General features: G+C 41.4%; 2 protein-coding genes across 5 annotated transcripts; both read left to right on the plus strand.

Annotated features, from left to right (window-relative positions):
* The first annotated feature begins 353 nt into the window (after nt 1-353).
* Nucleotides 354-12683, plus strand: C1H11orf54 (chromosome 1 C11orf54 homolog). Of its 4 annotated transcripts, XM_050892630.1 has the most exons (11): nt 472-591; nt 1363-1454; nt 1926-1993; nt 3110-3233; nt 5330-5428; nt 6388-6461; nt 7253-7354; nt 8355-8531; nt 9281-9430; nt 10025-10141; nt 12237-12683. In XM_050892630.1, exons 4-11 carry the CDS (start codon nt 3176-3178, stop codon nt 12408-12410), a joined length of 951 nt encoding a protein of 316 aa, XP_050748587.1. In that variant the 5' UTR covers nt 472-591; nt 1363-1454; nt 1926-1993; nt 3110-3175; the 3' UTR covers nt 12411-12683. The 4 variants fall into 4 exon arrangements, with proteins under 4 accessions (XP_050748580.1, XP_050748587.1, XP_050748573.1 ...); XM_050892623.1 differs by lacking the exons at nt 472-591; nt 1926-1993 and adding an exon at nt 354-380; XM_050892616.1 differs by lacking the exon at nt 1926-1993.
* Nucleotides 12684-13117: 434 nt separating this feature from the next.
* MED17 (mediator complex subunit 17) lies at nt 13118-25892 on the plus strand. Its single transcript, XM_050892552.1, has 12 exons — nt 13118-13349; nt 13719-13885; nt 14250-14469; nt 15866-16002; nt 16103-16187; nt 17328-17480; nt 18312-18442; nt 19507-19691; nt 20264-20401; nt 21131-21248; nt 22587-22746; nt 24665-25892. Exons 1-12 carry the CDS (start codon nt 13118-13120, stop codon nt 24868-24870), a joined length of 1932 nt encoding a protein of 643 aa, XP_050748509.1. The 3' UTR covers nt 24871-25892.

Here is a 25892-nt window from a genome sequence, read left to right on the forward strand (position 1 = left end):
CGCCAGCCTGCCCCGGGCCCTTCCCCGCAGACAGGCTCCCCACCGGAGGCGTTCGGCGAGCGAGCACAGCTCGATACCGCCGCGACTCTTTCCCCCCTCACCCTAGTCCCTCGGTCCCGCCGCGGATGGCGGCGGATGCCAAGCGCGCCCGCACGCACCCACACCTCAGCTCACGCATCGCCGCCACTAAAGGGCGCGAAATGGCCGCCCGAGGGCTTAAATAGCGCCGGGCGCTCGCGAGAGCCGCGCGGGCTGACGGGAAGGAGGGAAAGGCCGGCGGTCCGGCGCAGCCATGCTGGGGGTGGCGGGGCGGGCGGTCCCCGGGGCCGGCCCGCGGCGGGGGCGGGCAGTGCCGCCGCGCAGCCCGGACGGCGGGGCAGGTACGTGCGGCCGGGCGCTAGCGGCGGCCGGGGGCAGGGCCGGGAGTCGTCCGCCAGCGCTTTTGCAGGCTCAGGCCGTGCGGGGCAGCTCCCGGCTGTCTTCCACTTTGACTGCTCCCCGCCTCGCCCGGAGGGTCCGGGCTCTCCTTCAGGGCGCAGTTCCCGCGCTTCCCGCTCGGTGTGAGACTCCGAGGAGCTGCTCGTTGCACCGGTCGGCCTCTCGTTACTGCTGTCCTGCCTCTGCTTCCCTCTGCCGCCCGGTCTCCCCCGAGCTGGCGGCTCCAGCCTCAATAATCCCTTTTTTCCTCTCGCAGCCCTGCCAAGCGCAGTGTCAGCTTTAGTGTTTCTTCGCTCCCAGTCTCGCCTGCCCTGCCTGTTCTTGCCCTGCCACGACCCATCCCTTCCCCAAATCCCAGCCGCTCAAGCAGATGCCTCTGCTGTCCTGCAGCCTTCCTCTGCCACGTACGGGATCTCCTCACATCGCCCCCGTTGAGGAATACAACCTCTGTGGATGCATCTGTAGATGTTTTGCTTTTCTTGGTGTCATTGCTAAATTTCTCTTCTCTCACTGACTGCCATCTTCAATTTTTCCCTGATACTTCTTTTTCCCCCCACCTTGACTCATCTTTAGCCTGCCTATAACCTCTCCTTTCTGGCTTTTACCCTCCAAACTAGTTTTAATTCAGGTTTTGATACTAGAGAACCCCCCCCACACCCATTAATATCATGGTTCCCATTTCATCTGCATTCTCCTGGCCCTTGACTACTCTCTCTGACATTTTCTTCCTGATTCAAGAAGATAGACTTTTAAAGTCTTTTTAGATGCTTGTTCTCTCTCCATTCTTGTTGCACCATCCCAGATCTAATAATCTTATCGTCCCTTTAGCATTTGTGTTCTTTCTTTGAAAGTCTTCTGTAATAATTCAATGTCACTCCACCCCTCTATGATGGATCTTAATTGTCTGTTGTTGTCTCCTTTCAGGTTCTCTCTCTCCCAGACCACACAAACTCCCCTGTGAATGCTCTCCTTGCGGTGGTGACTCACGGATCTACTTCTCTTTTGTGTCCTTCCAGGTAAGGACTACTGTCTAGCAATCAGATTGGGTTTATTATGGTACATCAAGCTTTTCCCGCAGTCCTTCCCTTCTTTCTTGATTGCGGGCAGCTGACTACTGTCCTTTAAACAGCAGGTGATGGTCTAGGTGTTATATCTGAGCCTACTTATTTGAACTGTGTCCAAGGCTTGCCTCTGCCTTTTGCACAACAGCAGTTCTAGCCTGTCTTCCCAGTCTGTTTCAGGACTTTTTCAACCAGTGTCTTGAGTGCTGGCACAGCCTCCTTCCAGACGTGGCGGAAGGTTCTTGAGGGGATGAGGATCATCTAAAACAATGCTGCCAAAGCCATCTTCTCACTTTCTTTCTCTGACTAATTACTCCCTTTCTTGTGTTCAGTGCACACTTAAAGTCTTGGGGTATGCTTCACTCCATCTGACAGTAGGCTTCTACGAGAGGCACCAAATCCAGCCTGTTACTTTCTCCTCCACAGCCAGAGGAGGGAGGGAGTCACCTGTGGAGATGGATAAGACCAACTAAGATGAGAATTACTATACACAGGTAGCTGTCTTTCTCCCTTTCTGTACTGCTTGCTACAGCAGTAATTTGGGGTGGCTGAACTTTGGGCTCAAAGACTTCAGTTAGGTGACTGCTATGACCTCCCAACTCTTTTTATTTCTTTTTTCCGCTGTTTTTTTTTTCCTTTATGCAGACTCAAGAGGCTCATGGTATAAGGACAGTTATGATTTTTGACAATCATAAAAGCTAGGATTTTTTTAAAATAGAAGCTAAAAGTATACATAAACAGCTAGCTCACGTTGTAGTCCTTCCTAACAAAAGCTCTGTCAGGTCTGGGATTGTACTTAGGTTTTTACTTTTTCCTCCAAGGCCTGAGATCTGGATAAACGAGACCCATTTTCTTTTTCTGCTGTGTGCAGCAAGCATGTGCCTAAGGAGTTAATGATTGCTGTGGCTGATTTATAGGTAGTGTATAATCAGCTGTTGCTGCCCTGGGCTAGTGGATTGCCCTAGACTTTGCTGTTGCAAGGCTGACTGAAATATAGTTCATTTGTAAAGGGGTTCTTAAACTTATATTCAAACAAAACTTTTTGTTACAGGCTCTGTACCTGTACAGAGCCTGATATTGCAGAACTTGCTGCTGTTGTTTTCTATTTTGCTGCTGGCCTGTTCCCCTCTGGAGGGGGAAACACATGCCCAGAATCAATTGGAGACCATGTCACAGCTGAGGTTGAAAGTCCATCATAGCCAATGCTGGAAAAGTAAACATTAAGGTAGGGAAGACCTGAGGAGGCAGCTAATGTGCTCAGAAAAGCCCAGTTTTCTTTCAAAACAAATTATGACTCCAGGCTTACAAAGGACAGATAAATCCGACCTGTCCCTTGAACTGGATTCAGCATAGGATGTGTTTTGCCTACACCCAGTTGTAAGCTTGAGGACTAGCATATGTAATGCTCTGAGCCAGCTATAGAGCTGACAGACACATCTTCTTCCAAAGTGCATAAGAAAATTAACATTAATATTGAAGCTGTTAGTCTTTCCTTTGATGGCAGAACTACAATTCTACCGTTGTCTATGTATTCTTGAGTGAAATTGAAAAATAAGTAACATATTGAAAACAGCCTGTTTTAATGGTTAAACTATTATCCTTGTTGACAGATCAGTTGCTCCTACAGCGTGGTATATTGTAATTTCTTACCTGAAGAAATCAGCACCAATTAGGAAATGGCCAAAGTCGAAAGGTTTGCTTTTCACGTTCCAAGTCTGGAGGAGCTTGCTGGGGGTAAGTCATGCAGCATGTAACTTTTTACAGACTTATAATGTACCCTTAAACGTATCTTAAAGCTCTTATCAAAACCTTTCTACAGCTACTACATGCAGAGTGTTCCTGCTCTTAGCACACTGAGATGTAAAGAAAAGCACTATTTTTCTATATGCTATTATTTCCTTAAAGCAAACAATGACTCCTCCCCCAAACCCCAATGATATTTAAGCACACAAACAGGCTCTCAAACCCTTTAAAACTGTCTGCTGCATTTGCAGATTTGCACGTGCATTGTGAAAGTTTCGTAATTACAGACCGAACTTATTTACACATACAGGATCATCTGTCCTCCTCTACCCTCCAGTATTTCTTTCTTTTTCAGGACTACTCAAAACACAGCTGACAAGATGCAGTATAGCATGGCAGGTCCTCTTGGTTGAACCTAGATGGCTCCTCTTTTGGTGATTGCCTTAGAACCAGGCTGCAGGAAACATTTTATTTAGTTTGTTTCTTTCCAAAGCCTTCACAAAACATGCTCAGAATAACAGAATGGTTGAGGTTGGAAGGGACTTCTGGAGGTGATTTGGTCCAACCCCCCTGCTTATGAGCTCCTTTCTTTGCCCTAGTAGAAAGGCATTATTCCTTCTAGCAGTCTGTCTCCTGCAGCAGATGTACTAAAGGTTTTTTTTCTTTCAGAGAGGTCCTCAGGTTCCGTCTGCCACTCTCCCAAATCTGTGTCAGTTTGACATTTCCATGCCTTGATAAGAGTGCTCCCAGCAGTGGTTCTCAGTGCTTTTGTCACCCAGTAGCTGTCAGGCTGGGGTAATAGGCCAGGGCTGCTATAGACCTGTGGGCTCAGCAGAGAACAGCATGTACTTGCAGCAGAACTGCTTAAAACAGTAGCAGAAAAGATGGGTCATGAAGCAGAATTTTCCTTTTTTCCCCCCAGTCTGTCCTCAGGACCTCCTGTAAGCTGTGAATTTTGTTGCTGTTCAGCTCTTGAGTATAATTTGAGGAATGCCTTTTTCTTGTCCTATTCCATTTACCAGAAGGTACTGAGATGTATTTAGAAACCTGCCAAGTACCTTCTGCTGACCCTTGTGGTCAACAGCTTGGTAAATCTGCTCCTGAGAAGTAAAGTATAGCTGAAATCCTGATTGGAGGAAACAAAGGCACAGGAAAGTCTTCTGAATAAATAAGTAACTGCCTGATTTGAGATCAAAGACTGGATTTTCTGTTCCTTAGTTTGAGACATCTGTCAAAGCAGACCCCCAGGCGTGAAAGAACTTGGACCTTTTAACACGGTATTTGAAGCAATGTATGTGAAGGCAATCCCACATGCAATTAAGGTTTGGAAGTTGTTTCCAAAGAGTGCACTGGTCTAAGTCAGAATCCTCCCTGTTGTTTGAGTGACTGTGCAGGTTCTAAGCCTAAAAACATTGGTATGAAGCAAAACCAAAAGTTTAGATTTGGGGCTCTTCATTATCATCAGCACCAGTCATTATCTGTCTTGTACTGACAGTGGCACTTGCCAGAAAATCTCCACGTGAACATAAACATGACAGGCAAGATCCTGTGACAGCAGAAGTTTCCAAACAGCAGAGAGAGTTTGAGATTATAATCAAGCTAGTGCAAACAGTCTAGTTAATATATTTAAAGAACTGATTGTCACTTCAGCTAAAACTTACTTTCTCCTTTGTTCTCACATGATATTTGACCGTGATCATAATTGTCTGCTCTTGTGAAGCAAAACCACTGCTGAATGTGGTTTAAGTTTACCCATGTTACTTCACATTGTGCTGCTCCTAGTGCTACTAGGAGCAGTCAGTTATTGTATTTCAATTAAAAGGTTTTTAAAATTCTTAAAGTGAATTAATGTGGTAGCTAACAATTATCTGAACAAGCTTTTGCTCTTCTCTGAAGCTCTGACTCAGGAAACAAGTGCCTACAGACAGTAACATTTAAATCAGTGGAGTTACTTAGGGTAAGCATAAGTCCTTTAATGTATCTTGCTGAAATAAAGCCTAAACGGATATATTTATTGTTGTTAGTAACTTGTCAAACTCTTAGTATTTTTTCATTGTCAATAACTTTGCCATTATTCTTCATTATAGTTTTGCAGAAAGGGCTTAAAGAAAACTTTGCTGATGCTCAAGTCTCTGTTGTAGACTGTCCTGATCTGACTCAGGAACCTTTCAACTTCCCTGCTAAAGGTAACATAGCATTCCTGTCTTCCACTAAGACTTCTCCAGTTCTTTCTACCTGATCCTACTTGGTTTTGATCTTCTAAAGATGTTGGGAGAGCTTAAATTGTTTTTCAGGTAAAGAATATGCATGAGAGGAGAGCCACATTTTATTTCTGGATTTGCTTCCTAGTTGATGTAGGAACAACGACAAGTCATTACCAAGTACTTGTCATAATTTTTTTTCTTAACCTATGATTGCAATACTCACTTATTTTATAAGCTTTATTTAGTGTACTGAAAAGGTTTTGAAATTAAGTTGTTATCCTCCAGATGGAGAAATTTTTTAGATCTATGCCAATCACTATCTGAACCTAAGGAGTTGCACTTCCGTTCCTTTTTAAATTCCTGCCATTCATGTATGTTGGTGAAGTGAAACTGTCTTATTCTGAGTGGGATTAATCTTCTTTGACATTAGCTGTCTGGAAGACAGACATGTCACCTGTGCTACTCATCTGAGTTCCCTCTGTCATCAGTGTAGTGAAAGAAACACCTCCAGAAGGTGATTCATCCCTTCTTAAAATACATGTCCAAATAAGTGAGATGAGTTGTCCTGAGACTTGGGCATCCAACTTTGCTGAAATTTTGCAAGTGGAGTCCCAGTGGGGGTATCCAGCGCGTGGTGAGGGCATCTTACTGGAGAACTGGCAAATGGCAGTTGTTGCCCACTGTAATATTTTTTTGTGCTTAGAGAACGTTAATTTTAGAACAGGTTGCCTAGCATTAAATCCTACCATGCATCATTTTAGGGCTTACTGCCCTTGGCCTTCTTAATAGTGCAACACTTTATCTAATCATGCTAGGGAAATCATGTTCTCAAAGGGTTTTAGAAGTTTGAGGAACAAGTTCTTTGGTGGGTTAGACTGCATGCTCATTTAAGATTATTAGGAAAAAATATTTTACCAACCTAACTGGCTGTATTCTTCCAGGAATCTGTGGAAAACCTAGAATAGCAGATGTGGGAGGTGTTCCTTACCTCATACCTGTTGTACAGAAAGAAAAAGTGAGTTTTTCCTGTAGCTGTGGGGTTTAATACATTTGTCAAAAGAAAAACAATATCTTGTTGAAATACAAACAAAACTAAGGACTGACGGATACTATAAGATTCCACTTGTGAAAGAGGCTTACTTTTCAGTGTTCTATGAGATTGATTCTGATATGTGTTAAACATAGACCATGTCAGGAAATCTTACACATCATAGTAAAAATAGCATATTGTGGTTGATGGTTCATCTTCTCCTGCCCTCAAATACAAGACAGTTTTGGAAACATACCGTCTGTGACAGGAACCATGGCAGGAACTACTAAACAAGGGGCTTGTCTGCATGTTTATATACGGTTTGCTGCATGCCTGTGATTTCAAGTCACAGCCACGCTTCTTTGTAAAAACTGGCTGTATTTGCATTTTAAGGCCAACACTGGATTCACGTTACTGTCCTTTTCCAAGAATATCATGCCTCCTTTCTGACACCTCACCCCATCTGTCTCTATACGATATTCCCTTCCATTTTTTATTTTACACAAATATAAATTTCAATAAGAACAATAATTCAGTTTTTGGGTAAAATTGCAGGGGAACATACAGGCAGACCCTACCTTTCAGAAAACAAATGGACATGTACCCAATTTGTTACTACCAAATGTTGTGTTGTTCAGAAACTGTGTTCAACCTAATTATCCAAAATACTAATGAGGGCATTGTGAATTAAATGCATCCAGAGGTTACAGTGAATAGAATGACAATTCCGAATCAGAGCACCACACCAAAATCAAAGGATTGTTTCTCTTTTGCAGGTTTATGATCTAAATACAGTTGCAAAAGACATAGAGCTGCCTGGAGCTTTCATTCTTGGAGCTGGAGCTGCTTCATCTAAGATTCTTGGAGTAAATGCTGAGGTCAGTAAATAAGGGATTCTTTAAGTGGTTTTCAATGAATTCACAGAAGTATCATAATAGTAGAGCAGTATCATGCTGGGTTTTTCATTTACAACATTTCATTTCATTTACAACAAAACATTTAATAAATACCATTCATGCCAAAAGCACATAAAACACGTTAGAAGGAATTCAGATGAAGGCCATCCAGTGAGGTGCATACTATTGAGATAATAAAGATTAATTTTTAACTTGTAATTGTCCAGGAAGCATGTGATTGCTTTGAAGCGTGCAAGAAACGTGATTTTTTTGAAACTGATTGACAAAGACCTGACCAGAGGTTTTAATGACAAGATTTAGAAATGCTTGTCAAAATTACTGGTAAATGCCTTTGAAATACTCCCTGTCTTTTGCCCTCTTAGATGGCTTTGTTTTACCATTGTAAACTTTAAAGATGCCACATACAAAATGATCTCCTGCAGGAGAGGTGGGAGACGAAAACTACTGCCTGTGGAGGCTTTGGTTAGTCAGAGTCTTTTCAAGCATAAATCTCTGGTCTTGCCATCTCCTTTTGATGCATTTATTGGCAGATGAGATAGTCCATCTCAGCATTAAATTTGGGCCACTATAATAGTGGTTGTTACTGTACACTGAGAAAGTATTACATAGAATTCCAATACTTGCATGCAGGCCTCAGATCTCAATGGCTGGACTTTTTTTTCTTCTTCTTTTTTTTTTTTTTTTTTAAACACTAGCATAAATCTTCACATAGCATTAAATTTAACTGTCCAGAAAAAGTAAAACTGTTTTCTGGAGTTTTCAATTACGTTACAATATTAGTGCATTTTTCTTACCAGTACAGACCTCATTCTGAGAGACAGAGCTGTGTGACGAAGAGGATTATTTCTTGGGATCGTGGTCCAAAGCTTAAATTGCATTTATATGAGTTCTGTTCATTTGACTGACTCTTACATGTTCTTATTGACTTACTTGACTTATTCTTACATGTTCTTTTTCTCAGCTTATCCCTATTGTTCAAACTAAGAGTGAAAAAAAGCCTGCTGTAAATGGGAGCTACGTTGCTCAGATAAATCCTGCAGATAAAGGATGCCTGCTTGAGAAGTACAGCAGTAAATACACTGACTGTGAGTTCGGGCTGTTGGCCAACCTTTATGCCAGTGAGGGCCAACCTGGTAAGGTGCGTACTTGGATCAAAGGTGACTTTGCTCTTAGAGCTTTGTGGCTGAAGGGAAACTCATGTTTCAGTGTTCTCCTATCAGTCTTCTGTGATAATAGTAAAGTAGTAATTCCATGAAAGAAATATCCAAACATAAGGAACTGAAGCCGGTGAATGAGGGGAAGAACTGGTGGATACAGAGAGGCATTTGAATTTTTGAGAGATAAGTATTAGTTTACTAAAACTTTTCCATCATAAATCATCCATCCAAATCCAGTCCGAACTAGCAGTGATTTAAGGTAATGGTTGTACGATGCACTTGTGTCAGTCAGGTCTGGGCACTTGTCTAGTTTTTTGTAGAAGTGCTTCCCCCAACACAGCTAGCACAAAGAGGTGTTGGCAGAGCAGTCAAAAACCTGACTACTGCATGGAAACTGAGCAGTCTTCTCTGTTTCCAAGAGTGTCTTTATAACAGAGTGGAAGCCAGCTGGTGGACAGAAAGGAGTTGCTTATATCATTGTCTCATGTATGAGTAAATGACTTGCTGCCCAGCACCCTTCACAGGCAAAGCTAGCGTTGAACAGAAAGTCAGGAAAGAGAGTTGGTCAGGCACTGGAAGGATGCAAGTGGAGCAGCACTTGCAGGGAACCTCACATTTTCAAAAAGTAATCTTGGGTTATAAGCTTGGGAGAATTTCAGAGCAGCTTTCACAGACCTTTGCAGACTGTTGCAGCGGGAGACAGCAGTGACAAATTAATTTTATTCTCCAGGTCATTGAAGTGAAAGCCAATGGAAGAACTGGGGAACTTAACTTTGTGTCTTGTCTGAGACAAATTTTAGAGAAACGCTATGGAGAAAAGCCAGTTGGGATGGGTGGTACATTTATCATTCAGAAGGGGAAAGCAAAGATTCACATTATGGTAAGTTGTTCTCAATTCATATAGCTTTCTTCATCCTTCTGAAAACAGAAGTATTAATCAGGGTGTAGCATCTTAGTGCCTTGACTTTGTTTTGTATTTTTAAATGTATGCATAAATTGTTAGGATAAGCAGTGTATTAAAGTAAGGAGCTGACATACAAAACTGATGTTACAAAACTAGTGATGCTGTATTACTTGGCCTTAATACTGTCATCTTTTCTTTTGAAATCTGTGGGCAGCTAAAGAACTGTAGAACTATTGTAAAATGAATTGAAATGAAATACATGAACTGAGATGATACTTATAAGAAGCAACAGACTTTTTAAAAATAACTGAGCTTCTAAAATGTACCAGGAGGGGAATCCTCACTGCAGTAGTTCTCTCATTGCACTACCTGTGCAATGAAAGAAGCAATATTCTGGTCACTTCTGTTTCTGGTAGAAACACAGTAATGGGCATTGGTGAGCTTCTTTTAGGCAAGAAGGAATGTGAACAGAATAGTGGGGAGGGGAAAAGTGAAGGAAAGTTGCTAGAGAAAAAGTATCTTGATACAAGTGTCTTCCTTTCACTTATAAAGCTTTTATTTTTGCTGTAGCCTCCAGAATTTTCTGCCTGTCCTCTGAATACCGATGAGGATGTGAACAACTGGCTCAAATTCTTTGAAATGAAGGCTCCACTGATTTGTCAGCCAGTAATAGTTTCCAGAGATCCAGTGAGTCTCCTTCTCATTTCTAAGTGTAAACTGAGACTTGTAATGACTTTTGTCTTGGATATGATTTTCCTTTTAAGAACAGGAGTGTGTATATATTGTGTTAAACTCTTCCAGAGGTGGTGTAATGAAATAGAAGATTCTCCTTTTTGTCACTGGCTTGAATTGAGGCTAGGGCAATCTGTTCTCAAACCTAGTGGCTGCTCATAGTGGATTGAACTTAATGGTTCGGTTCCAATTGCAAACGTGCAACTGTTTGCATCCCAAACCCAACAGCATAGTTTGCATTCACTGCTGGCCATACCAGGAGAAATGTCAAGAGCATGGAAGCTTGTTCAGCTGTGTGTTCAGGTAATTCACTTTCAGAAGAACTGTCTCTGCTAATGCTGTGTCGACATATGTGAAGCATGTGTCTCATGATTGCTGATGCAAATTACAGTCTGCAAAGCCTCATGCTAGAAAGTTATCTTGCATCTTTCACAAGCACTAAATTCAACAGCAAACAATTCAGGATAAAAAACAATCTGGTTTCAAAAGCCATTAAGATGTTCATCATTAGGAAGACTATTTATTTAAAAGTAACCAGGAAACCATAGATGAAAATGACTATTTTATAAATAACAATGCAGTCATAAGTAATATAAAAACCATTTTTTCCAGAGTTAAATGAGACATGCTGTAGGCTTGGATATGTTCAAGGGTGTGACTTTATTGTGTCATTATGTCGCAGCCTTTGGCCTAAGGCTAAATTGTGTGCATCCTCCCAGAATCAACTGATGAGTATTTTGAAAACAGCCATCAACAGCTGCTCCATTCAGAACCAAAGCAACTTGTGTAGTGGATGCAGCTGGGTTACTTCCATCTGTATCCACTGCAAGCTCAACAGCACTCGGCTAAGCCTATGGTTTTGGAAATGTTTGAGTGTGACTACAGAGACACCAGTAGAAGATGGCATTCAAATGCCATAGCGTTACTCATCAGTATCCTCTTGCAGCCCAGAAAACCAATCGTAGCCTGAGCTGCATCAAAAGAAGTGTGGCCAGCAGGTCAAGGGGGGTGATTCTCCCCCTCGTGAGACCCCATGTGGAGTGCTGCATGCAGCTCTGGGGCCCCAAGAAAGACATGGACCTGTTAGAGCAGGTCCAGAGGAGGGTCATGAAGATGGTCAGAGGGCTGGAACACCTCTCCTATGAGGACAGGCTGAGAGAGTTGAGGTTGTTCAGCCTGGAGAAGAGAAGGCTCTGGGGAGACCTTATTGCAGCCTTTCAATACTTAAAGGGGGCTTGTAAGAAAGATGGAGAGGGACTTTTTACCAGGGCCTGTAGTGACAGGAGAAGGGGCAACGGTTTTAAACTCAAAGAGAGCAGATTTAGATTGGACATAAGGAAGAAATTTTTTATGATGAGGGTGGTGAGGCACTGGAACAGGTTGCCCAGAGAGGTTGCGGATGCCCCATCATTGGAAGTGTTCAAGGCCAGGTTGGATGGGGCTTTGAGCAACCTGGTCTAGTGGAAGATGTCCCTGCCCACGGCAGGGGGGTTGGAACTAGATGATCTTTAAAGGTCCCTTCCAACCCAAACCATCCCATGATTCTATGATTGTGTGATACATAAAACTGGTGGGGGTGATCTCACGATTTAGTATGCTAGTTGTTATTTTATTTGCTATTCTTCCCATTTTCATCTAAGCTGGCTCTCAGAATTGGAGTAGAGATTGTCCCTTTATCGCATGGGTCTGTGGCATTCAGTGCAAAAGGGTTCCGATTTCCAGTAGGGGTTCCTTGGTGTGACTGCTTTATTTAATCCCAACAGAAAGAAAGAAAGGGGGAAAAAAAAAAAAAAAAAGAAATCTCTGGGAGATTGACGCCAAAAGTTGGGGGCTGTCAGGGTTTCTAAATTCTTTTCTCTTTGATGTCCTACGGTAAAGCTGTGTACAGCTCCTCTTCTTTTGTCTTACTAGTTTCACAAGCATCTTGCAAGTTTTCACTGCTTAGTGGTTGGAGCAGGCTCTGAGGTGTGTGGAAATACGCAGGACTATCCCAGGACTTTTAACCTCAGTTCACATGAACGTGTGTTCACGGGCCTTTCTCTGGTGACAGGGCTTTGATCTGCGCGTGGAGCACACGCACTGTTTCAGCCACCACGGGGAAGGAGGGCACTACCATCAGGACACCAGCCCCGACAGCGTGCAGTACCTGGGGTACCTCCTGCCCGCTGAGCTGCTCTTCCGCATCGACAGGCCCCGGGAGACACACCTCGTCGGGAGGGACTGAAACAGCGAGGCTCTGGTGAAGGCGTAGCAATTGAATCTTTCTAAAACACAAATGCTGATTTTTATAACGCTTTTAGTTATGCACATTTATCAGAGTCAAGAATAAATATGAAAGCAGTAAACTGCCAACTTCTTCATTTTGTTAAAGCAAGAAATTCAGAGTGTATGTGTAATTGAAACTGTTATGACTGAATTCAAACGGTAATTTAATTGCAATATTATTGTGTATTTTTTTTTGCTATTTGGTTGAGCTTCCTGTGTGGTCGTAGCTGATGATGGGGAACCAGAAGTGAAATTATGCTTAGAACAGGGAATTAAACCAACTTCTGGTCAAAAATAACGCTGTAAAAGAAAATCCCTGCAGCTCTGAGGAGTAAACCCGGCTGGGCTTTGCCTGCGACGCGAGAGGGAGAAGGAAAGCGGCCACGTACCGTAATCGGCCCTGGACATGACTGCCCGCAGCCAAGGGAGGCAGCCCCGCCGCTCCCACTCTCGTTCGCGAACGTTCCCTCAGGCCCGACCGTCCCCTCAGGGCCGGCCGCCCGCCCCTCGCCGGCCGGCTCCGCCCCCTCCCGAGCGCTCTCCGGAGACAGCCGAGCCCGCCCGGCGCTGGCCCCGCCCCCTCACCGGCCCGCCTCCGCCCGGCACCCGTAGTCGGCGCGCAGGGCGCGCGCACGGCCGGCAGCCGCGGTCGGAGGTCGCAGCAAGATGGCGGGTGTGCCGGCGGTGCGCATCAGCATCGAGTCGGCGTGCGAGAAGCAGGTGCAGGAGGTGGGGCTGGATGGCAGCGAGACCTACCTGCAGCCGCTCTCCATGTCCCAGAACCTGGCGCGCCTGGCGCAGCGCATCGACTTCAGCCAGGGCTCCGGCTCCGAGGAGGACGAGCCGGGTTCGGCGGGTCGCGCCTGGGCCGAGCCGGGCGAGGCGGAGGATGAGGAAGGTGAGAGGCGGCGAGCCCGCGGCTCCCTGTCAGTCGGCCCGTGGCTGGGCCCAGAGCCTGAGCTCTCTCACCGGGGCTGCAGCTGACGGAGGCCTGCCGAGCTGTGGCGGTGCCCGCCCTGCAGCCCCACAGGCGCTTGGGCCTGGCTTGCCCTCCCCCGCGGATTCCCACGGTTGGCCGTGCATCAGGTCAGGATATTCGTGACCGAGTCCCAGCAGATTACGGTGGTAGAGTGGAAAAAGATAGATCAAGATATTGTGCGGTTATGTTGTATTTCATGCCGTTACGATCCCTCTGTGGTTTAAGAACGAGCCCTACACCCTATCTTTTTACAATCCTTTGTTTTCTCCTCTTTGGTTTCATTTTTAGGGTTGGTAAAGTTTCAGCCATCCCTCTGGCCTTGGGATTCAGTGAGGAACAACTTAAGAAGTGCCTTGACTGAGATGTGTGTGTTGTACGATGTTCTTAGTATTGTCAAGGATAAAAAGTTCATGACTCTAGATCCAGTTGTGCAGGATCCCCTTCCTCCAAAACAGGTATATTGTACCTAGTTGTGTAGTTTGTATGGCTTGATACTAAAGATTTTATTTCACTGGATTTTTTCATGTATGGCACATACAGGTTTTAGTAAAGTGGTCTTTGCAATGTGCTGGTACAGTGCTTTATGGTTCAGGGTAAGGCTGAGAATGGGAAGTGAGGCTGATTTCAAAGGCCTCTTTGCTGAAGCTGTAAGTCAAAATGCTACTTGTGGCTGCGTAATGCTGGTGTGAAAGTAATTCTAAATAAGTTACTGAACGTCTAGCAAAAACAAGTTATCAGTCACTGTCAATTAGTTTTCACTAGTAGTAATTTTTTGAGAATTAAGGTGCAAGTAGCTTTTTCTCTTTTTTTTGTTACTAGAATCCTCAGTTTCTACAGTTGATTTCAAAAAAGAAGTCATTAGCTGGAGCAGCTCAAATCCTGTTGAAAGGTGCAGAAAGATTATCCAAATCAGTTGCAGAAAACCAGGAAAACAAGCGACAAAGAGATTTCAACTCTGAACTACTAAGACTGAGACAGCACTGGAAGCTGAGAAAAGTGGGAGACAAAATTCTTGGCGATCTGAGCTACAGAAGTGCAGGTAAACAGTAGGGTCTTTTGTTTTTGTCAAGAATAGATATTTATATTTTATGAATTTTTTTTTTTGTAACTGGAAAAACAGATGGAATATCTCTAATAATAAATAATATAATTTAATAAAAGTTTATTGTAATTGTGAGACAGGATTATAAAAGAAGGAAACTTGTTTTATTATCAGGAAAAATATCGTGTCATCCTCAACCTAGAAAGTGATTTTAAAGGCGAACTGTGTAGCATTCTCTAGTAAGGATTGCTTTACCGAAACAATTCTGCATTGACAATGCAGTTAATCAGTTAGTGGACAGGTAGACCTTGTAAATCTGGCTTTTATCTACATTTGGTCTGTAAAGCATTTAAAAAAAAAATTGAGGAGTACGTTGCATTTTCCTCTGAGCGAAGATCATAGAATCATAGAATATCTCAAGTTGGAAGGGACTTGTAAGGATCATCGCGTCTAAATCCCTGCTCCTTGGAGGACTACCTAGGATTAAACCGTATGACTAAGGAGCATCGTCGAAGATAGATTTATTTTACCTATTATTCTTACGCTGGTGAGAAATAATGCTCAGAATATGCGTTATTTCATGGATTAAAGTAAGAAAGTAACCAGCCCAGAGTTCTAGAGCCAATTATGGAGTGAAAGAGTGAATATAGAATCTCACGAAACTTAAGATGTAGATACAAAGCAGGCATCTGAACCGGTTATGTTGGGCTCCCGTTGTCATCGGTGAAGGAGGGGAAGGACGAATTTAGAGTTATTCATCTTGTGTTCATGAAGAAGCTGTAGATGTAACACAGATTATGTCTCTTTTTAGATGATTTATCCTAAATTAGATGAACCGTGCCCTGGATGTAAAAGGGATGCAGCTAGGACAGATGTGGGCACCTGCTTTTAGCAGTCCCACCTGAATGACTGGCTGTACAGTTGTTTTTTACAGAGAGAACATTGTCATAGTTTTAAGACTGCAAGCCAAACGTAATCAGCGTTCCTTTAAATCAGTAAGGGTGTTGCAAGCAAGTAGCTTAAGGTGCAAAACTTCAGGCAGTTAACTTTTTATCTTGTTTTAACCAAATACCTTTTTTTAATCCTTCCCTGCATCTACTGACACCATTTTGAAACACTGTTGCTTTTCTCCCATAATTATTAAATACTACTTGCTAACTTACTGTAAAATATTACACATCACACACGGGAGGACTGAAATGCTGATGTGCTGAAATGAGCTTTCTAATTTACCTGTTTTTTTTAAGAAGTCCTTAAGAAATTTGAGTCCAGCGCAACTATGGAGATTTGGAGACTTAGAAATACGTATTCTTCCAAAACAGAGGTATGAGCTCCATTATTTGCAGAAGATGCATTATATATAGTATGTATGTCTTTGTCCTTCCTTTCTTAGGCTCCCTTTTTCTTCATCATGGCACATTTGAGGTGATAAAGAACACTGACATTGACCTGGATAAAAAGATACCTGAGGATTACTGTCCTTTGGATGTTCAAATTCCAAGTGATTTAGAGGGATCAGCCTATATCAAGGTTTGCCAGAGAAACTTTAATAATGTAGTGTGGGTTTCGTTTTGGTATTTGTATGCTTGCAACAAAGAACAAACATCAAATAACATTCTCTTTTGCCTAGGTTTCTATTCAGAAACAAGCTCCAGACATTGGTGACCTTGGGACAGTCAATCTCTTTAAAAGACCCATGCCAAAATCAAAACCAGGTATAGCTAGCTATATGTTGTTTTTTGAGCATGTTCTCAAGAAATAGGTTTGCATATGAAGTTTATTTGAAAATTTTAGCATATGGTTTGAAAGAAGAGTGAACAAGCATATTCTTATTTAAACTGGAATTTTCTGTTTAGGTGCTGCTTGGGCTTTGGAAACATGATGCTTTCAAAGCATACTCCTTCAGTTTTTCATATGTGTTTATTCAGTTTCTGAAACAAAATTACTAGGATTGTATTTTAAGTATTCTGGAGCACCTTTTGTTAGTCATTAAAAGTTTGAGCACATAACCGAAAGCAAACCAAGGTATTGTGCTTCAGCCAGTTACATCCCATTAGTTCAACCGAAATGAATGACTGTCTGATCACTCTTAACTTTGCCCAAAATGCATCATTTGTTTCTGTGGCTCGTACATTTTCTCTGGATCTGAAACTGTGCTGGCAGTATGTGCATTAATTACCAACAGCTCACCTGGCAGATAGTAGATTGATTCACTTGGTATGTGCCAGTATGTAAAGCTGTAAACCTTTGGGATTGAAAATTCATCCTTTACTCTTTAGGATTAAAAAGAACTGGCAGGATTTTATTTCACAGTGGTCTGTGACACAGATGCTTGTGCTGTCTTGAACGTAGACAGGATGCTGTACTATGTAGATGTTTCTTATGATATTCAGGGTACAGTATAGAGCTTGTGTGCTTACTTAGACCAGAACCTTCCAAGAATTTTGGGCCTATAAATCCTGTGAAAGCACATACATGAACTTAACATTATTTGGTGGTTCATCGTAGCGTGAATTTAATAAAGCTAGAAGTATCATTGAAAGTGAATTGCAACTTAAGAAGCAGAAATTCATAAGCAGAGTTCACAAAAGGCCTAGGAATGTAATAGGCAGTTCCAGAAGGCAGTTGCAGTTCACAATATACGTATATGTAAAATCAAAGTAAAATGCATTAGTGTTATCTTAAAGTGCTTGCTTAACTGAGATAAAATTCTGAAAATACTCAGTTTGGATAGAAGATACTGACTACCTTACCTTAGCGGTTACTCATAGCTACTGCACAGTAGCTGGTATCTGAACAAAAAGGTAGCTTCTCTTTACTCTTTCCTTCTGCAAATGTTGATTTATATTTTTCAGGTTCTCCACACTGGCAGACAAAGTTGGAGACTGCACAGAATGTTCTTTTATGTAAAGAAATTTTTGCCCAGCTGTCACGAGAAGCTGTTCAAATTAAATCACAAATTCCTCACATTGTTGTGAAAAATCAGATAATCTCCCAGCCTTTCCCAGGTAGGAAAATTTTTAAGACGACTTAACCTATGATTGTTTGCTTAAACATGAACTGAAATTCTGACTGATGTGACGTTTTTTAACGCTCTGTTCTTAAAAAAAAAAGTAATCTCCTTGTTTTTCAAAGGTTTTAAGAAAACAGAATTTCCCAGAATTTGAATTTTGCTTGCTAATTATAGACACATTCAACATTTATTGTGTGGATTTTGGATTGTTTTTCTTTTGTGATTGTTTTTTTGGTCAGTAGCACTTAAAGCTGTCAACTGTAATGCCATGTGCATGTTGCAGTTTGGAGCTGTGCATAAGTCATTGCTCCTGGATTGTATGCAGGTGAAATTTAAGACTTGAGTTAATGGGTCTTCAGAAGAACGGAGGCTAATACTCTTCAATGAGGATAATTAAACTGCATGAGGATGGCTCAGAGTTGGCTGGTGAATCCTCTGTTCTTACAAGGGGTACACAATTGATTATATCACATGAAGAATATGTTTCTGGATAGCTTAAAATTTATATGATGGTAAATCATTCCTTCTTTGGGGAAGGAATGGGATTCTGGGGAGTCTTCTTTTTGTGTGGGATTGAGTCATAGAAATTGGTGTGGAGTGCACCTAGTGAGTTAATAGTTGGCCTGTCAACACTTCAGTGAGTAGCAAGTCTTACTTGCCTTTGGTGCTGTGCTCTCCAACATCATTCTTTGATTATTCTCTGATATGGTGAGTACTGGTTGTAAAACTACTGACTATAAAACATGAAGAAAAGCAGTTCTCAGTAGCCTCCTTGAAAATTGTCAGTGTCCTCATTTTTTTTCTTTTTTAAATCTGCTTTGTACAGGTTTGCAGTTGTCTATTTCTTTGTGTCACTCTTCCAATGACAAAAAATCACAAAAGTCTGCTTCTGAAAAACAGAATCCAGAGGATCATCTATATGTTCTGGAACACAATTTGCATCAGCTTATTAGAGAGGTAATGCATTTATGGTCAAGTGCTGAAGAGTTGTTGGGCTTTTGTTCAGTCTTCTACATAGTGTGCGGCACTGTTGTAACAACAGAGTGCCACTAGAGGCCAGTCACTTTCTATCTATTTGTGTAAGGCAACCTACCGTTCAGTTTTAGTGTGTATAGGTGGTTAGGGAGTTCCAGTTAATGCTTTCATGGAACACTAGTTCTTTACTTAACCTCAGGCCCGGCTGCTCACTTCAGAAAAGCCGTGCAAGGTTTTTCCAGTACAGCTCATTAGTCTCTCTTTTTTCTTGTCTAATTAGTACTTGTCAAGTACTTTAAGTGAGCATCTGTTCAGACCATACTCCCATGAAGACAGAACAATCTATTACCATAATAACTTCACTTCTTTTGACGTCCACTTCTCTGCTTCAGTGTTTTAGATTCTCGTATAATCTAGCAGAAGGACCTGGGGTAGAAGGTTGAGGTTGCGTCTCTTGAGGAAAGGAGCACAATTTTAGGTGTCTAAGCAGTTGTGAAACCATGTTCCAGAGAGTGTTCATCTCCTTAGAGCATGGCTCTGCACGTCATGCTGTTGTGTGGAATAGTCCAGTATTTTAAACACTGAACTAGGTTTCACAAAGCTTTGGCTCAGTGCCCTGCTTCGTTGTGAATTTCTTTTCTTGACTTTGAACAGGTTGCTAAATCTTTTTGTACCTCAATTTTTTATCTCTAAAATTCTTCCTTTATTTTTGTTTGACCATTCTGTCTGTCTCCAGAGATGTATACAAGGCAGACTTATTAGTAGGAGCTACTGCCATACTACCAAATTTTTGTTAGCTAGCACCTTTTTTAAAAAAAATCACTTTCCATGAGGTTTGAAAGACCTGCATAAACAGGGGAGGCAAAGTATGAGTGTAAAGCTGGCTTTAAAGTGCTGTCAAGTTTATAAAGTAAAAAAGTTGCACTTTTTGAAAGTATGTACACTTAAAAAATCTGATGTGAAGCAGCATATTGTAGTATATTTATTATTTCTTGCAGATACATTATTTGGTCACTTCCTTTTATAACATCTGTTGTTTGTTGCAGTGTCATAAGCAAACCCTGAGCTCAACAGTGATGCCCCATCCAGCTAGTGCGCCTTTTGGCCATAAGAGAATGAGACTTGCAGGACCCCAGGCTTTTGATAAAAATGATATCAGTTCTTTACAGTCGAATGAAGGACTTCTGGAAAAGATAATAAAGCAGGCAAAACATATCTTTTTGAGGCGCAGGTAGGTCACAAGCTATTCTTGTTAAAGTTACAGTAAAATGTACCATTATGTAGAATACAATTGATCTTTTTTCAGTGTTCTCAAAACCAGCTACTTCTTCCTTCACTGTTAAAATAGTCTTTATTTTTAAGTACTAAGAACCGATAACATATCATGAAATATGAGCAAACAACACTCAGCTAGTAAAAAAAAAAAAAAAAAAGAAAAGTCAGATTTCAAGATCTCTGTGACAGTTATGATGTAGGCTGCTGATAATTGTCCTTACTTTTCTTAAATTGCGTAGATCTTTCATAGTATTCTTTGCTGTGCAGTAGCTGATACTGAGTAATACTTCTTTAATACTGCTGCAGAATGTATGTGAAACGTACAGAGTCAACAAGTGTGCTTCATTAGCACCAGAATGGTGCTGAAATAGAACTTTGATCCACATGGTTCTGTTAAATTTACCTTTTTTTTTTTTTTCGGTGTGCTACAAAAAAACCCCAAACTAATAACCTACTCATTTCCTTTAAACAAGATAACAGCACAAACTGTCTAGATTATTGTGCGTGGAATATGTCTTTATTTTTTAGAACTGCTCGAACCATTGACAGTCTGGCTAGTCGTATTGAGGATCCTCAGATTCAGGCCCACTGGTCCAATATAAATGATGTTTATGAATCCAGTGTGAAAGTTCTAATAACTTCTCAAGGATATGAACAGATATGCAAGTAAGTATGAAAATGCATGTATCTTTCTAGTTGTAGAAGCATGCAGCAATGGCAGAGTGTATTCAAGTTGTGTTTTAAAGGTTTAGATTCTCTTCAGACACACAAGTCAGAGCCTGTTATTTGTGTGCGAGTGTTTGTTTTTCTGAGTTGTAGGGGGAACAGCCACCCTAAGAAAACTCTTCACCCACTTTACACTTTAATGAAGAAACTCAGTAAGTCGTTAACTCGCACAGTTCCCTTTCAAAAAAGGAATTGAAGGTGGAGGTGGCTGTTTAAGGGGGGATTTACTTTGGATAGAGATAGCTGAATATAAAGTATCTTTGTATGTGCTGGATTCTAAACTTCCAGTCTGGTCATGGAGAGCTAGTCAGTGCTCAGTCCTAGCTTGGTTGCATAGGTACTGAAATGTGGAACTCATGTAATTCATGGTATTAGTTATGCACATTGTCATCGAAATAAGAGATTCATATTCCATAAACGCACATCTGCATGCTGAGCAGCAGTGAATTAACTAATGCATTGACAGTGGCTGACCCAGTTGTTTTTTCCATTTTGAGCAGTCCTCTCTGGCTGTGTCCACAGTGTGGAGGAGACTGCAGTCACTGGTGCAATTTGCAGTCTCAGTTCCAGAGTACATATGTTGCCCAAGTCTTGGCTGTAGGATAGAACAGGCCCTCAACCAGGACAGTGGTAATGCATTTTGAATAAATACGCATCTTGTCTTCAAAGATCCATTCAACTACAGCTGAACATTGGAGTTGAACAGATCAGAGTTGTGCATAGAGATGGAAGAGTTATTACATTGTCCCATCAAGAGCAAGAACTGCAGGATTTCCTTTTATCTCAGGTAGACTCATATACATTATTTTTTCCTTTCTTGTAGTGTTTGGGAAACAGAAGAAGTTAGAATCTCACCTTTATCTATGTAGAAAATGTTAGAAAACTTCAAATGAAGGTAGTGAAGATAGGAAGGTGGATGACTGAATCTTTCAGTATGTTTGTATAGTGACTTTAGCAACTGTTACTAAAATATAATGCCAGTTTTTACTAAGGTCAGCGGTAATAAATTTTTCCCTCCCATTTAAAATACATTTCTTTATGCTACTCATTATGGGAGCACTAAGATTTTTGCTTACTTGAGAACGAGTCAGTGAGAGTCATAGCAGACAATAAGGTATTCAATATATGGAACTTACTGTAACCAAGTTCTATCTAGAGTAGAGATCTTAATTAGCCTACAATTACTGTCATTTCAACATTGTCTTGTTAGCGTTCACTTTGCATCAGCCATTACTAAATCAGCTGATATTTGAATGAACTGTGTTTCCTTAATTGCTTAGAGCAAGCTGCTGGTTTTATTCAGAAGTGACAGTCTCCCTACTATGCATTATAAATAGTCAAAATACAGGTCTTTTAATAGCAGTGGTTGGCCTGTTGCAGTTATATGAAACTCCATGACGCAGAAAACAAGTTGAAACAGATTCTGCTGAGGGTCTCTCTTTTTGGTCAAGTGTTTTCAAACTTTTTCACAGAGAACTGCTGAACAGTGCTAGATACTTCCTTGTTACAAGTGTTAAGTCTTGATACAGAAAACCATTAGCATTTAAACTTTTAAATGTTTTAAACTGTTAAAGCTCAATGCTCATTAATGCTCACTTTAACATTACTGGAGATAATCATGCATCTAAGAACCTCAACTTTTTTTTTTTTCCCCTGAGTTTGCTATGATAATACTCTTACAGATTTTATATATTTTACGGCAGAGGTCTCATTTCCATTCAACGAAAAGATTATTTCAAAATCCTGTTTGTATCACTTGGATTAGTTCTTGAGACCTAAATAAAGGTTTTTGTAAATTGAAAGCAATACTTAAATAAAATGCATAAGCCCATATACCTATGAAGAATTCATCTAACTGCATAGTGTGCTTAATACAGTGGTCTTCTCTCTCTGCAAAGGGACTAGTCTAAATTCAAGTAACACAAAGCTCTACTATCACTTACATAGCATATATGTTTTTAAAAAAAAAAAAAGTTCCTGTGAAACCAGAGAACTTAGAAGACAAAGTCACTTTTATAAATAACTACTGCACAGAAGAAGAAAAAATGCTTGGTAAAACCAGTAAGCAATTCTTTCTGTGGTGTGCAAACATCAAACAGAAGATGAACCTCTTGTTATCTTTCAGATGTCACAGCACCAAGTACATGCCGTTCAGCAGCTTGCGAAAGTTATGGGATGGCACGTGCTGAGTTTCAGTAATCATGTTGGTCTGGGGCCGGTGGAGAGTATTGGCAATGCATCAGCAATAACGGTAGCATCACCAAATGGAGACTATGCCATTTCAGGTAGTGTTTTATATTGCAAATGTCTGGAAAATCTTACAATCCTTAAGCGAATTCTACAGGCTTTGTAAGTCTCTTTCTGAGATTGTTTCTAGAATATTTTGCTATAAATTGACGTTATTCTATAGAAGTCTAGAGACTATCTCTTTTGTGTACGGAATTGATACCTAAATAGAATCAATACTTTGCCCAGTAAGCCACTTAATATAAACCTGATTTAATTTACACAGGCTTGAAAATATTTCTTAGAATTAGCATAGAAAAAATAGATTACGGAAACCATCAAGATCCTGAGAGAAGCGAACAAGGCAAACAACAGGATCACCACTCTGGACTTAATGAGAACAGAGTTTGGTCTCTTCAGGGATCTTCTTGGAAGAATCCTATGGGATACCATCCTATGGGATGGAGAGAAGAGGGGTCCAAGAGAGCTGGTTGATTTTTTTTTTCAAGGATCACCTCTTTCAAGCTTAAGAATGGTCATTCCTATGTGCAGGAAGTTGTGTGAAGGTGACAGAAGATCTGTGTGGGTGAACAGGGAGCTCATGACTAAACTCATAACATAAAAAAGGAAGCTGCAAGAGATTATAAGCAGGATCAGTTGACCTGGGAGGAAGATAGAGAGACTGTCCAAGCATGCATTGATGGGGACAGGAAAGCTAAAGCCCATCTGGAGTTGAATTTGGTGAGGGACGTACAGGGCAACAAGAAGAGCTTGAACAGGTATGTTAGCAGCAAAAGGAAGAATAGGGAAAATGTGGGCCTGCTGTTAAATGGGGAGAGGACCTGGTGGCACAGGACATGGAGGAGACCAAGGTACTCGATGCCTTCTTTGCTTTGGTCTTAAGACTGACTTTCAGGAATCCCAGGTCCCTGAGACCCATGGGAAATTTTGGAGCAAAGAAGACTTACCCTCAGTAGAGGAGGATCGAGTGAGAGAACCTTTGAACAAGCTAGACATACACAAGTTCACAGGACCAGGTGGGATGTATCCATGAGTGCTGAGGGAGCTGGCTGATGTCATTGTAAGGCCACTCTTGATCATCTTTGAAAGGTCATGGTTATCAGGAAGGGTTCCTGAGGACTGGATGAAGGCAGATGTCACATCCTGTATTGAAGAAGGAGAATCTGGGGAACTACAGTCTGGTCAGCCTCATTGGAATTACTGGGAAGATGAGGCAAAAAAAATCAGTCCCAGAAGCCGTTTCCAAACATATTAAGGACAAGAAGGTGATGAGGAATAGTCAGCATCAATTTATGAAGGAGAAATTATGTTGTCAGCCTGATAGTCATCTCTTTGTAGAAGGCTAGCTTAGTAGGTGAGGGGAAAGCTAAGTGGTATCTCCCTAACTGCTTGTTTAAAAAACAAACAAACAACCACCACCACCATCCCCAACATCAAAACACAAAAACCCATCCAAGCCAATAGAACACCACCACCCCTCCACCAGTCTTGCAGAATTTTGTGATTAAAAGCAACAACTATCCTGAGTGACTTCATTCCTGTCCGTTTGAGAGAAATCCACTAGAAACAATATTTTTTTGATCACGTTTTTCAACAGGATGGTGGGGAATACATCCAAGGTAAGAATCGTCAAAAAAACCTTTGCCTTTCCTGGCTTCATTAGGGAAAAATAAATGCATTTGTAAGGTGTACCTGTGGGGTTTTTTGTCAAATGTTTCTCTGGTTTGCTCTAACCAAGAACATGCAATGCTAAAGCAACAAAATCATAGAGAAGTGGGAGATGAGAGAGAGAGAGAAAATGGAGGGGGGGAAAAAAAGGTAACGTAATTTCCCTTGTTTGCTTTCAGCATGTTTGGAATTGAGTAGGAGTAATGTATAGCATACACGAGGAAGGATATTTAATATGAGGAATTCCTACAGTGTAAAAATGCTTACAAAAATCTCTCTCCATCACAGTACGTAATGGTCCGGAAAGTGGCAGCAAAGTTATGGTTCAGTTTCCACGGAGTCAGTGCAAGGATCTCCCCAAAGGCGATGTACTGCAAGACAACAAGTGGAATCATCTTCGAGGGCCGTTCAAGGAAGTGCAGTGGAATAAAATGGAAGGGCGTAACTTTGTGTATAAAATGGAACTCCTCATGGCCGCCCTAACTCCATGCTAATAATCCATCAGCCTCTCTGTGAAGGCTTTAAATCATCACTGTGCTGCGAACGATCACTGCCCGTGCAGCAAAGGGAAATGGAACTTACGGGGCAATACAAGAAAACAAAGCCAAATTTATTTCCTGTACAGATATGTCCACTGTAGTGTTTGTAATAAAACTTTTTTTCAGTGACATATAAAATACAACTTTTTGAAAAAGTTCCTTTCAGCTGTATCTTTGCAGATTGCTCTATCTAGAGTAATATAGCTGAGTAATTAACGTATTTTTCTTTTATAAAATTAAATTCAGTAGTCCTTTGCTACATGAAAGGTATCTGCTCAGAGTTGTTCCCTTTCCCCTCATGCCCCTACTTTTTCTTAATAGATCTTTGCAAGTATTTCTGAAAGATGAAAATTACTAGGATTGAATTGTGCTATCGATAGGCCTTTTAGTGGCTTATACCACCGGGAATGGCTGTCCTTGTGGAAGCTAATGGACTTGTTTGAGAAGTGGGACAGCAGAGGAGACGCAGAGCTACCTTGTCAAGAATTAAGGCTAAATAAAACTTAAGAATCAAGGAACAGTCTTCACTACGTGACATTCTTGAGTTGGAGTTTATACGTTGATGTGGCTTCTGGGTGACCCATTTTTGAGAGAGATATTTACTTAGTGATTTGTTTAAGTTGAGAGTGTTATGAAGTCACAGCTTGTGGCAAATGTCTTCCTCTCTGATGGCTATAGATGAGCCTTTGTTGTGTCAGTTAGTTTGCTTGTGGTTTCTGTCCTTGTTTTTTGCAGGCATGTGGAGAAAAGGGTCTTACTCTGCTTGCAAAATTCTGACAATTTGAGTTTGTGGGTGACTTGTCTAAATTCATGTCTGGATAGAAGCAGGTAACTCTCATGCAGTAGACCTTGGATCTGCACACTTGTGGTCTTCCTGCCCCCCACTGTCACTGATTATCATCCAGGGAAACAATAATACCCTCCTGAAGATCAGCTCTTTTGAGTTCTTTTAAAATAAAAAAGTCATGTTTTTGTCT

Source organism: Gymnogyps californianus, chromosome 1, assembly GCF_018139145.2.
Source record: "Gymnogyps californianus isolate 813 chromosome 1, ASM1813914v2, whole genome shotgun sequence".
Classification (NCBI taxonomy): Eukaryota; Metazoa; Chordata; class Aves; order Accipitriformes; family Cathartidae; genus Gymnogyps; species Gymnogyps californianus.